Below are 12,911 nucleotides of genomic sequence, written 5' to 3'. Positions count from 1 at the left end.
ATAATAATGCCCACCCTCAAGGGCTTCTTTGGTAGTTAGGATAATATACACAAAAGAAGCAACATAGAGGCTAGAATATGCTAGATGTTTAATGCCTGAAATATTTTTGTGTATGTTAAATTTTTTTTAAAGATTCATTTATTGAGGGAGAGAGAAAGAGCACATGCAGAATTACGGGGAGGGGCAAAGGGAGAGGGTGAGAGAGAATCTCAAGCCGATTCCATGCCAAGCATGGAGCCTGACACAGGGCTCAATCTCACAACTCTGAGATCATGATCTGAGCTGAAACCAAGAGTTGGATGCTTAATTGAATGTGCCACCCAGGCACTACATGTTGCACTAAATTTTTTTTGATTAAATTTTTAAAATTCTTTTTTTTTTTTTAATTTTTTTTAATTTTTTTTTTAATTTTTAAAATTCTAATAACAAAGCCTAATTTTGGTAGCAAGAGTTCTACTCGCTCCCACACCCTTTTGCCAACACTGCTCAGAAGTATACCAATTTGAAGCTAATCCCTCTTGTAACAAGGCCTCTAAAGGCCATTTTAATTGGATGGTTTATACCAATGTCAAGATTGTTGACTTATCTTACAGTTCCTTCTGTCTGCCAGAATAGTTTCTAGTTATTAAACCAGGAAATCTGCCTCTTCAGGCCACGATATCCCTTTTATTTTTTTGAGTAAGTCCCTGAACTCACCTGAACTCCAGTTATGGTTGTTTGGTTGACTCCAAAAGGTTCTACAGAAGTGACTTCCAACACAGCAGTACCTGCAATGGAACCAGCTTTCAGTAGCCCTTCACCATCTTCCTCGATGACAGATGAATTAGGGAAACACTTGAGAACACGAGAACTCACAAAGGCGGCCCCTTCCCTAGGGAACAAATGGAACATGTGGCATCTCTTGGGGGCTCTGACCAGAAAGAAAGGAGTAGATATTGCCAGGATTATTGTTAGAGACTAAACTCTGAAGAAACTGTTTGCTATTCTCCATGTTGTGTGCTTATTTGTTCCTCATGTAAAAATCTGCCTTTGCATTATGCCTATCTCTTTAAAAATCACATCCCATATTATCATTTAAAAAAAAAATCACTCAGCTAAAAAAGTTCAGTCTTTTTGAACAAGTATTCAAACAAACAGTTGTGTATGAATGTTCATAGCAGCATTATTCATTGCAGCCAAAAGGTGAAAACAACCCAAATGTCCAACAACAGATGAATGGATAAACTAAGTATGTTATATCCATACAATGGAGTATTATTTAGTTATTTAAAGGAATGAAATAGGGGCGCCTGGGTGGTTCAGTGGGTGAAGCATCTGCCTTCAACTCAGGTCATGATCCTGGGGTCCTGGGGTCAAGCCCCCAGGTTGGGCTTCCTGCTCAGCAGGAATCTGCTACTCCCTCTGCCTCTGCTGCTTCCCCTGCTTGGGCTCATGTGCATGCATGCTCTCTCTTTCAAATAAACAAGTAAAATCTTTAAAAATAAATAAATAAAAGGAATGAAATACTGATACATCCTGTGCTGGGAACGAACCTCAAAAACATGCTAGCTGAAAGAACCCAACACAAAAGGTCACATGTTGTATGATTCCATGTAAATGAGATACACAGAAGGTTAAATCCAGAGAGAGATGATCAGTGGTTGCCAGAGATTTTAGTGGTGATGAAGATGTTCTGGAATCAGACAGAGGTGACGGTTGTACAATTCTGTGATGCACTAAATGCCACTAAATTGTCCACTTTAAAATGGTTAATTTTGGGGATCCCTGGGTGGCGCAGCGGTTTTGTGCCTGCCTTTGGCCCAGGGCGCGATCCTGGAGACCCGGGATCGAATCCCACGTCGGGCTCCCAAGGCATGGAGCCTGCTTCTCCCTCTGCCTGTGTCTCTGCCTCTCTCTCTCTCGCTCTCTGTGTGACTATCATAAATAAATTAAAAAAAAAATAAAGGATTATCCTGATACTATCTCTGTCCTTTAAAAAAAAAATAAAATGGTTAATTTTATGTTGTGTGACTTTCACTTCAACTAAAATAACTTATTTGTGGGCTAGAAAAATCACCTAGAAGGCAACAGTTCTCTCCATGTTCCTAAGGGTAGGGTTGGAACCTGGCCTGCCTTCCCCACTCTCCTCACCTGTTGGTGTGGAGTCTGAGCTGGGAATTCATAGGCATCAGAATTTGCTCAGGCTGACACTCTGGAAAGAACAGTCGGAGTTTCTCAAACACCTAAAGTGAGAAAATAATGTCTTCCTCATTTCTGAAAGAGACTAACGATGACCTCTGCTCCCATATCGACAACTACAATCAATGTCCTCCTCACTCCAGCTTAACCAGAGGGCCCATAGAACTCTTTTCCAAATGAGCCAGACACTTAAAACACACCTTGGTATTCCAGAATACAGATCTATTAGTAGTCCTGCTTCTGACAAAGTTTGCGCCGACCCACCACATCCTCTATATCACTTAGATATTAGACATAAAATAATTTTAAAATTTCTAATTTTAGCTCTGGTAACCTGAAAAGAGATCTGAGAACAAAAAAACCTGTAATAATAAATTAGCAAGGGACACTATTCAGGTTCTCCCTAGTAAAATGCTCTTTCCTCTACCCTCCTCACTAAATTGGAGAAACAAAACCAAAATAAAGGAGAAAAATAGAAAAAAAAATCAGTCCTAAATTCAAAGGTAGAGAAACTTACTTGCCCCTCACAAATGATCATTTTTGTTTTGAACACTAAAAACAACAGGACCAGTTAGCTTTCAGCCTGAGAACACCTGTAGAAACCAACCATTCATGCTCTTACACCTTACTAGAAGTTAGGGTTAGAGCTCCTAAATGGATGGTATCATAGTATCTATGTCAGGCAGAGCAGCTCAGAAATGAATCCCTTTTTAGTTATTCTGGCTTCATATCCTGTGTTCATTGTGTGGGGAGTTAAGGGGAGTGCATGTTCTCACAGCTTCTAATGCCAATATCTACATAGATGCAACTAGCAAGAATGACGAAGATCTAAAAAGTATGAGCATGTTCTAGGGCTCCCTCTTAGCATTCCTCTACTTCTATCCAGACAAATCTCCTCATAGATGATAAGAGGATATCACTTTCTTCTTCTTGATATGTAAAAAGATTTAGGTTTGGGATCTTACCAGGATCTGAACTTCATCAGACAATTCTAAGAAATTCCCCTCAAGCTGCCCAGAGGAACTGTTCATGCAGCGGACAGTGACTTTGATACTGGTCCGACCAGCTGCCTTTGTGTGGACAACCATGGCAAAGTTATTTTCTACTGGGAGCTGTAGGAAAACCTGGAAAATAGTCAGGAATGGATTTAGAAATATTCATTAATAATCATTGTGCCCTTCCCTCTGTGTTGTAACAATAAAGAAAATGTATGCTAGGTAGATCTGTATAAGAGGACTAGAGTACCAGGGGTTATTTTCATAGTTATTTCTTTTCATATTCCCAGCAACACAGTCATCTCTGAAGTAAAATCTGTGTATAGCACTCAACTAATTCTGGCAAGCCTCTGTGAGAGTCTCATATAATCTTGAAGAATGAAAATGAAGGAAGAGGTTTCTAAAGTGGATTCAGATAGTAGAACTTGAATTGGCAAAGTGAGGCAATGAACATCTGGAGTTCAGAGTGGTAGCAAGGAAGGAGGAACAAGAAAGGAAAGCTATTTCAGTACTATGCTCACACTAGCTGGCCATCTCCCTCCTGCTTCCCCACTATTCTGGCCCAGACTGGATAAGGCCATCGGGAAGGCAGGGCCAACATTTAGACAGATGTTGGAGTAGACACTCGTCTACCTTCGGGGCACTCGTTTCATGTCCTTTTTCTCCTGCCTGTTTGGTGTCCACAGCCTTCAAGATATTTCTTCCAGCTCTCTTGACTCATGTTCCAAAATCACCTTTCCCTCCTCCCCCACAGAAATATTCCCATTCCCTTTATGCAGATCTTAATCGGCTGTCTGGAAGGAAGTCTTATGCTAAAGAACAAGTGGTTTATAATATGTTTGACCCACGTGACTTTCTGAATGATGACAGCACCTTGCAGGAGACCTCCACATGGGGCTGGGGGACCCTTCCCTTGCTACTACACTGATCGGCTCACCCTGCAGCATCTGAGGCAGGAGGAGAAACTGTGTATGGCTCTCAGCCACTACTCCTAGAGACAAGAGTGGGGCTTTAGATAAAGGTGGAGGAAAGGAGAAGTAGAACAGATGCTAAAAGCCTACAGCATCTCTTCTCTTCATATAATCCCTGGTTGCTAGTCAAGAAAAAGAGCTGAAACCCTGTGCAGAATTCTGCTAAACTAAGTACAGTTCCATCTCTCCTCAATGCTGAGAATACACAGGCTTCTGTGTATTCTGTCGGGGAAGCCATGACAGAAGACCCAAACACCAGGGTTTTCCTAGACTAAAGATCTAGGATATTTTTAGGATTACAAATAGATTTTTTGACTTTTTTTCAGACTTCTCTTTTTAGCTGGCTCCAGAAATACCTATCTTTTTTTCTTTCTTTTTCAGGTTTCTGAGTAACTATGTGCATTAAGACATGAAAGCTATTTTCACTTACCACAGAGTACAGGTACAGCTCAGAGATACTGCAGGTTCAGTTTCAGACTACCACAATAAAGCAAATATTGCAATAAAGTGGATCACATGAATTTTCTGTTTTTTCAGTGCATGTAAAAGTTATGTTTACACTATACTGTTATGCAATAAATAGCATTATATCTAAAACAATGTATGTATCTTAATTAAAAATACCTATTGCTAAAAAATGCTAACCATCATCTGAGCTTTCAGTGAATCATACTCACTGATCACAGGTCACTGTAACAAATAATAATGGAAAAATCTGAAATATTGTGAGAATTACCAAAATGTGACACAGAGACACAGAGTGAGCAAATGCTGTCAGAAAAATGGCACCAGGGATCCCTGGGTGGCTCCGCAGTTTAGTGCCTGCCTTTGGCCCAGAGCCTGATCCTGGAGTCCCAGGATCAGGCCCCACCTCAGGCTCCTTGCATGGAGCCTACTTCTCCCTCTGCCTATGTCTCTGCCTCTCTCTGTGTGTCTCTCATGAATAAATAAATATAATATTTTAAAAAATGGCACCAACAGACTTGCGGTTGCCACAAAGCTTCCATTTGTAAAAACATGCAATATCTGTGAAGCCCTATGGAGCAAAGCCCAGCACAGTGCGGTGTGCCTGGATACAGACCTTATATTCATAATGTGTTACTACTACTCATGAACATAGTCAAATACTCACAAATACAATAATAAAGGAAACATTGTTTTCAAGAGCCCGTTCCAGCAAAGTATATTAAAAATTACATAGCATTAACTGAGTACTCAAATTGAATTTTTCATATGATTTGTGGGTTTCCAGAGTTCACAGAACAAGAGGAAAAGGAGGTAAGTAGTAACACTGTGTAGTTTAGAAAGTCAGTCAGTCTCAAATTTAAGATGAAATAAGGTGAATTTACTATCATTGTCCTGAGATTATATAATAGAGATTATATAATAGACACATTCATACCTCTGAATGCCTGGGCACTAGATCCAATACATCCCTTTTGCTCATGGACCAATGGAATGTGAGCCCAGGGTTGGCATTGCTGAAGGAGAAAGGGGTCTGGGTACTCGTCACTCCCATGACATAAACTGGCATCTGAAAAGGAGAAATAGCACTGTACTCTATGTCCTGCCCAGCTAGCACTAACAGAGCACACTGAGAACAGAGCCAACTTACTGACCTCAGTGGCTGTAATGAGTCGAGTAGCAGCTGCGAGGATCCTAACAGCCCGTAGCTGGACCACTTCAATGTATACTTCATCCTGCTCAGCAGGTGGCAAGGAGCAAGCATAGGCTAAGAGGGGGTGTCTGTGCAGTGGGCAGAGGATGCTTATGGTAACTACTTTGTTGTTTAGGGCATTCAATAAAAAAAATATGCCATAGATGTGTTTGTTTTTGTCCCCTACACAATTCCTTAAGAATAGGAACACTATGTCTTATAACAATGCCAAGTATTCTGTGGGGTTTTCACTAAAGATTACATATTTCCCATGCTTGGTTAAGAGAATAACAGGTAAGGAACTCAAAAGATTTTTCTCAGCTGCTGACAGCCCCCTAATCACCACCCCACATGCCCCAATATGGTTCCCAGATGGAAAAGTGGAAGTAGAACAGAGGAAAGAACCAATACCTGGGAAAACACAATAACTTTGCCAGTATCTTCATTTACTGTCTGGATGGTGCCATGGACCACAGCTGTGCCGACTACCTTCCCTGTAACCTGCCCCCTCCTGTTCACTACAGCCACAGTCTGGTTACTGATAGAGAAGTGAATGATAGATTGGGGCTGGGGGCCACCTTCAGACATTACCTGGAATTTAAACATGCCAGTAAATGCCTGGAACATGGGGAGAAATCACATCTCTTTTCCCAATATTTTGTCCAAGCAATTTGACTTCTTATTTTCCCCCACTTGCCAACAGACATATCCCACACATCAGCTCAACTGCAGAAGAAACTCAAGTGCCACACCATAAATGATCTATGGGGTTCACAAGGCAGGTTATACCCTGTTCATTAGGGAGCAGGGAAGTCCTCATTTTCTTCTTTATCAGATCCTGCTGTACTTGGCTGGGAGGAGACAAGAGGAGGCCAATAGGAAGAAGGGAGTGCATGTGTGCTGGGGTGAGGCAGAGCAGGGTGAGGAAAGAGGGTAAATCCCATTTCCTGACTTTGAGATCACCTGCATCATGTTGGCTGGAATCAGTGTCATTTTCTCTGGAACAAGTCTGAATGGAGGAAATACCTTAAGGAGAAGACCAAAAAGACAACAGGGATGGATGACAATTTTGTAACATATGATTACACAGCTTATTCTATGGAAAAAATCCTATACACGGATATGTATTTTTACTTTTTAAAATAAATATAAATTTTATTTAAAATAGCAAAAAATTGTAAATGAGAATGCTTAAAAATTATATATTCACTCGCTGGAATAAAGGTGGTCATTAAAGTTATGTTTACAATTATCTTTTTTTTAAGATTTTATTTACTTAATTATTCATGAGAGACAGAGAGAGAGAGAGAGAGAGAGAGAGGCAGAGACACAGGCAGAGGGAGAAGCAGGCTCCATGCAGGGAGCCCAACGTGGGATTCGATCCCGGGTCTCCAGGATCAGGCACTGCGCCGAAAGCGGCACTAAACCGCTGAGCCACCCGGGCTACTCTTTCTTTTTTACCTTTTTTCTTTTTTGTTTTTAAAGATTTTATTTATTTATTCATAGAGACAGAGAGAGAGAGGCAGAGACACAGGCAGAGGGAGAAGCAGGCACCATACAGAGAGCCTGATGTGGGACTCGATCCAGGGTCTCCAGGATCACACCCTGGGCCGCAGGTGGCGCTAAACCACTGCGCCACCAGGGCTGCCCTCTTTTTTACCTTTTTTCAAAAGACATATATAAAAGTAGAGAGAACAGTATAAAGAACTCTCAGGGACCTATTACCCATTACCCAGCTTCAACAACTGCCAACACATGGCCAACAATGAGCTTTTAATGACATAAAAAACACTTTTGATATAAGATTAGGATGAAAAAAGCAGTATGGTTCATCTATCTTAAAATAAGCATGTGGAAGAAGTGAAGGAATATTAATAATTGTTGCTCTAAGTAGTGCAATTATAGGTGATTTTCATTCTGTATATTTATTATTTTTTGCTCTCCAAATTTTCTACAAGTGTATTATTTTTATACACTAAAACAAAAAGCAAATTACATATTGTTTCAAGAGTTAGACAACTATCATTTTATTCAGTCAAATAATTTTTAACTTGTGCAAACTAAATGGAAAAAGATGAATAAAGCTAAAAAGATGAGGTATTAATTTTGGATGAGATAATTTCCTTACCTCAACCTGGCGAGGAGCTGATGTGAATTTCCTCCCCATCTTGTCCCTGGCAATGGCCACAAGTGTGGTTTGCCCAATAGAGACAGCTCGAAGGATATAATTTTCAGAGTATTCATCCTGTTCCTCCACTAGCCTGCAAAGACGTATGGTTTTTTAAAGGCAAAGGAAGGGCAAGTTATTTTTTTAACATTTTATTTATTTGTTTGTTTGTTTATTTATTTATGAGAGAGAGAGAAAGAGAGGGAGAATGAGTGGAGAGGAGGGACAGAGGGAGAAGGAGAAGCAGACTCCCCAGTGAGCAGGAAGCCCCATGCATGCAGGGCTCAATCCTAGGACCCTGAGATCATGACCTGAGCTGAAGGCAGATACTTCACTGACTGAGCCACCCAGATGCCCCAAAATACATGTTTTTAGGTAAGAAAGATTTGATTTTGGGGCACCTGGGTGGTTCAGTCAGTTAGATGTCCAACTCTTGGTTTTGGCTTGGGTCCTGGTCTCAGAGTCACGGGACTGAGCCCCTTGTCTGGCTCTCCCTCCCCCTCTGCCCTCTGGCCAAAATAATTAAATAATACCATTTTTAAAAATTTGATTTTAAGAGTGGCCAGTTATGCTTCTTTCTAAGATATGTAGCATTTTCTGTTCATTTTAACTCTAGTTAGAGGGAACTTCCAGAAAATAAATTCCCAGAGTTAAGACAAAGTTCATGGCAATGGCAGAAAGCTTCTGAAGGCTACATATTTGTTCTAAGACCCTAAAGGAATAAGGACAACATAAACATAAGACTGGCAAAATTGCAAATACTAAATCATCTCAGAATTTCTGTACTCCCCCCTTTTGCAGAAGGTAATACCAGCACCTCTGCTTCTAGATAGATCTTTCTTTCCTTTCTTTCTTTCTTTCTTTTTTCTTTTTTAGATTTTTCAAGGTTTATCCTCTAAACACCCCAGGGATATCATCCAAGGAGAAGTTTCATAAAATGGAAATATTCACGAGACACACGTTTGTCCCAAAAGAACACATCTGAGGATATGGAAGAGAGCTGAATGTGGGAAGAGTATGGGCTGAAAGGCACTGTGAGAGAGAGAAAAGAAGAAAATCTAAAGTAACGTGCAGAGAGCACTGAGTCTCTGATGTTCAGCCTGGGGAAAAGGAAGTGTGGAGGTGGCACTCACGTCAGGGTAACGATGGCAGAAGCCAACTGCAGTTTAAGCTCCATGTTTCTGAAGTATTTATTTCGGAATGGGCGTTTGGAAGAGCCAAGAACCCTCACAGTTACTAACACAGTTTTACCTATTTCAACCTAGTAGTTAAAAAACAAAGGTAATTTTAGTAGACATGTCTCATTCACCAGGGACAGTCTAATTCTTTGAGGGCAATAAACTGTTTTGTTTGTGCTGAATGCTCCTGGTCAGCCTTTGATCAAAGAAACCTAACCTACAAGGTATCTGCTCTTTCACACCCAATTTTCCTTACAATGTTGGAGCATCGTTCTTAAAGGACAAGTATGTCTATTAACATCCCTGAGGGTCCTGCTGGGTGCACAAGATCCAAATAAGCTACAGGAAGTGGGGCTACAGAGCAAGACCGAGGCCTGCTTCTCTGATGCAAAGCTGCCAACCACCCTCACCTTATCAATCAGATCAAGTTCCAGCTCTTGTATGTCTGACACCCTGAGGTAGGCCACGGCTGGACCCAAGAAAGCCAAGCACAGATCATAGACCTCCAAGGTGAGAAATCCAGAGTGTACTGGAACTAACTAGAAGGAAGAAGAGAGCCGCTGTGTAAAGAAGCACACACACTCCAAACATAATCAAAGCAGAAAATATAATAACGTATTTTCTTTGTGATGGGAACGGAGAGGTCACATTACCTGTTTCAGGCACAGCATAATATGCACCCTTAACAAATATTAACTCATAAAGAGCAAGATTTAAGTTGACTGAATCGAAGCAGAATCCAACATAGATATCCAGCTTCTGAATCATGAATAGGGAAAGGAGTTCATGAAGAAAATCCAGTCCAGTTATGCCGAAATCACCAGTGGGGGAGGAAGTATATAAGGGGACCTGGTTTTGTGCCATGTGTGGCAGGTCCTAACCCGCATGGCAGGTATTTTCACACCCTGTACACAGTGCTGCAATCTCCTCACTTAAACATTATGACCAATGTAAGTTAAATTCCTTTGAGCTCTTAGAAGAAAAAAAAATATACACATATGTTAATGTAAGGTATTATTTTTATCACTAAAAGTCCACTAAAAGCAAATCCCTTGGCATAACTGACTACAAAAATAGTAATATATTGAGTTGTCATATCCTGGCTAAAAACACTATATACACAGGTTATAAAGTCAACAGTATATTTAATTACCCACATAGTTCTATGCTTTGCAGTTTATAGAAATGAACCTTCTTTTCATGGAAACCTTAAAATTAGATGTCTTCTATACTCTCTCAGTTCAACCACAAACAAAAATTGCCCACCTAGTTGAAGAAAAAAAACCACAAGCTTGTTTTTGGTTGGAGAATCTATGAAGGTTAAAAAAAAAAGAGGCAAATGTCACTTTTATAACAACTCTGAGACATACAATGGAATTTTCCCAATCAGTCTCATAAGGATAAGATCTGACTTGAGATTATCAACCTCTAGGCTATCTTTAGACCTCACCTGGATAGAGTTTTCTGCTTCCATGTAAGTGATGGTGACAATGTCCTGCTCACTGCTGTTGACCAGGAAATAACCAGATCCTTCCACAAGGCTAAATATCTCCTATGGAAAGATCAGAAACAGGACATTCCATTCTCCTCAGTTATTTTACAGAGAAAATAACTCTTATCTACTTAAGGAAGAGTATGGGATTAAAAGATTAAGGTCAATGGACCAAAGACAAACTATGACTATTCAAGTATTACTGCTAAGGATATTGCAGCTAATTACTGCATATACGTTATATATGCTTATCAGTGATTTTCAACATATAAGTGAATTTTTTAATTGCCATACTATTAATAACCTCATACTCTTCCCCTCCAATCAGAGCCCATTAATTAGATGCCTCCAAGTTTCACCTTCACATCAGGGTGGTTATAGATGGTGGCGTTCTCAGGCAGTACAGTTACATCATCTACCAGCAGCAGCTCTATAGCCGCAGATCTGAGCAAGTTGAAAAGTTCCTAGAAATGCACAAGAACCACAAAAGTGAGTATAAACTTTTAACTGCTCAAGTGAGAAGATGATTCCAGTGCTCTTTCACATGCCAAAGATAACAGAACCAGAGAGACGCACAATTCTCAGATATACATTCTCAGAATCTCAATTCTCAGATTATAAATGACATTTCTTTGTTTTTAAGTTATAAATGAAGATCCTTACATTTCAGTCATTTCTATATCTTACCTCTGGACTTTTCTTCTCTGAGTAGCCCACAAAATTGACTCCAATAAGTACAGTCCCTTTTAACTGATGTACTTTAAGGACCTGATGACCTGGAGACATGGAGAAATGATAACATGTAGAATACAAATGTGTCTCCAGAAAACCAATTTTGCCCCAATTTTTTCCAAATCATATTCTATTGAAGGAAGAAAAAAAAAACTTTGTGGGGAAAGACACACAAAACGGAAAATTGAGGCAGCCCTGGTGGCCCAGCGGTTCTGTGCTGCCTTCGGCCCAGGGTGTGATCCTGGGGACCTGGGATTGAGTCCCATGTCGGGCTCCCTGCATGGAGCTTGCTTCTCCCTCTGCCTGTGTCTCTGCCTCTCTCTGTGTGTCTGTCATGAATAAATAAATAAAATCTTAAAAAAAAAAAACAGAAAATTGAATTTTGTGTTATTATATTCCTATGTGACTCTGGGCAACCACTTTATTTCTGTTTCTTTATTAAATGAGGGATTGGGCCAGGAAAAACCTAAAATTCTTTCTAGCTCTAATGGTCTGTGGGTCCAAACACAGACTGACAACAGTGTATGGGGAAACTCTGATTTAAAAATTGGAGTGAGAAATAAAGGTCCAGTCCCGCAAGGCCTTTCACTATTCTAAACTGTCTTGTAAATGTGAACATCACATCTTGTCCACTTTAAACAGTTATTCCTCGGGATCCCTGGGTGGCGCAGCGGTTTAGCGCCTGCCTTTGGCCCAGGGCGTGATCCTGGAGACCCGGGATCGAATCCCACATCAGGCTCCCGGTGCATGGAGCCTGCTTCTCCCTCTGCCTGTGTCTCTGCCTCTCTCTCTCTCTCTATCATAAATAAATAAAAAATTAAAAAAATTAAAAAAAATAAACAGTTATTCCTCATTAAAGCAATTAAAACTCCTTCAACTAGTATTTGAAATGTTCCATAATCTGATCCTGTCTTCCCTTTTTTCTTTCTTTTTAAAACTTTAACGTAAATCTACCACTTAAGTCAATGTGAGAGTTTCTCATGATGCTCCATCCATCCATCAATCCATCCACCCATCCATCCATAAACAAGGATTTATTGAGAGGCTACTATATGCCAGGTACTATGCCAGGTAATTAGGATGCAGAGATGAAAAAAAAAAGAAAAAAAGGATGCAGAGATGAAGAAAGAAAACACAATCCTTGCTTCAAGAAGCCTGCAGCTTTAGTATGGTGACTATGGGATAAACCAACACTATAATACTGTGTATTGACTGCTACTACAGCATTAAGTACAGAACACAGAAAATGCTTTCCTTAGATTGGTGATATAGAGGAACAGAAAATTCACAGATGGCAAGAGGAGAACTTAAGCCCAGCGATGATGCAAGAAAAGAAAACATAAACAGATGAAAGGGAAGAGGTACGACAAGCCTTGTCATGACTAAGTACATGTACATACAAAGTAGTTGAGTGGGGGTGCCCAGCCAGCTCAGCGGAAATAGTGTGTGACTTTTGATCTTGGGGTTGTCAGTTCAAGCCCCATACTGGATATAGAAATTACTTAAAACAGTACAATCTTTAAAATCTTTTAAAAATAAAG

At 40.3% G+C, this 12,911-nt stretch overlaps 1 protein-coding gene across 1 annotated transcript in view; it reads right to left on the bottom strand.

Annotated features, from left to right (window-relative positions):
- The window catches only part of NUP210L (nucleoporin 210 like), an 81,441-nt gene that overhangs the window by 20,676 nt on the left and 47,854 nt on the right, over nucleotides 1-12,911 (bottom strand). Inside the window, exons 18-30 of the mRNA XM_055324386.1 lie at nucleotides 11,326-11,414; nucleotides 10,998-11,102; nucleotides 10,597-10,698; nucleotides 9,557-9,685; nucleotides 9,102-9,229; nucleotides 7,930-8,062; nucleotides 6,765-6,827; nucleotides 6,213-6,392; nucleotides 5,764-5,844; nucleotides 5,547-5,678; nucleotides 3,144-3,302; nucleotides 2,131-2,222; nucleotides 697-871 (exon numbers count right to left, since the gene is read on the bottom strand). Coding sequence (XP_055180361.1) covers nucleotides 697-871; nucleotides 2,131-2,222; nucleotides 3,144-3,302; nucleotides 5,547-5,678; nucleotides 5,764-5,844; nucleotides 6,213-6,392; nucleotides 6,765-6,827; nucleotides 7,930-8,062; nucleotides 9,102-9,229; nucleotides 9,557-9,685; nucleotides 10,597-10,698; nucleotides 10,998-11,102; nucleotides 11,326-11,414 — 1,568 coding nt within the window. The remainder of the gene's footprint in view (nucleotides 1-696; nucleotides 872-2,130; nucleotides 2,223-3,143; nucleotides 3,303-5,546; nucleotides 5,679-5,763; nucleotides 5,845-6,212; nucleotides 6,393-6,764; nucleotides 6,828-7,929; nucleotides 8,063-9,101; nucleotides 9,230-9,556; nucleotides 9,686-10,596; nucleotides 10,699-10,997; nucleotides 11,103-11,325; nucleotides 11,415-12,911) is intronic.

The sequence above is a fragment of the Nyctereutes procyonoides genome, unplaced genomic scaffold (genome assembly GCF_905146905.1).
Source record: "Nyctereutes procyonoides isolate TBG_1078 unplaced genomic scaffold, NYPRO_anot_genome, whole genome shotgun sequence".
NCBI lineage: Eukaryota > Metazoa > Chordata > Mammalia > Carnivora > Canidae > Nyctereutes > Nyctereutes procyonoides.
This window is presented reverse-complemented; position numbering and strand designations above follow the sequence as displayed.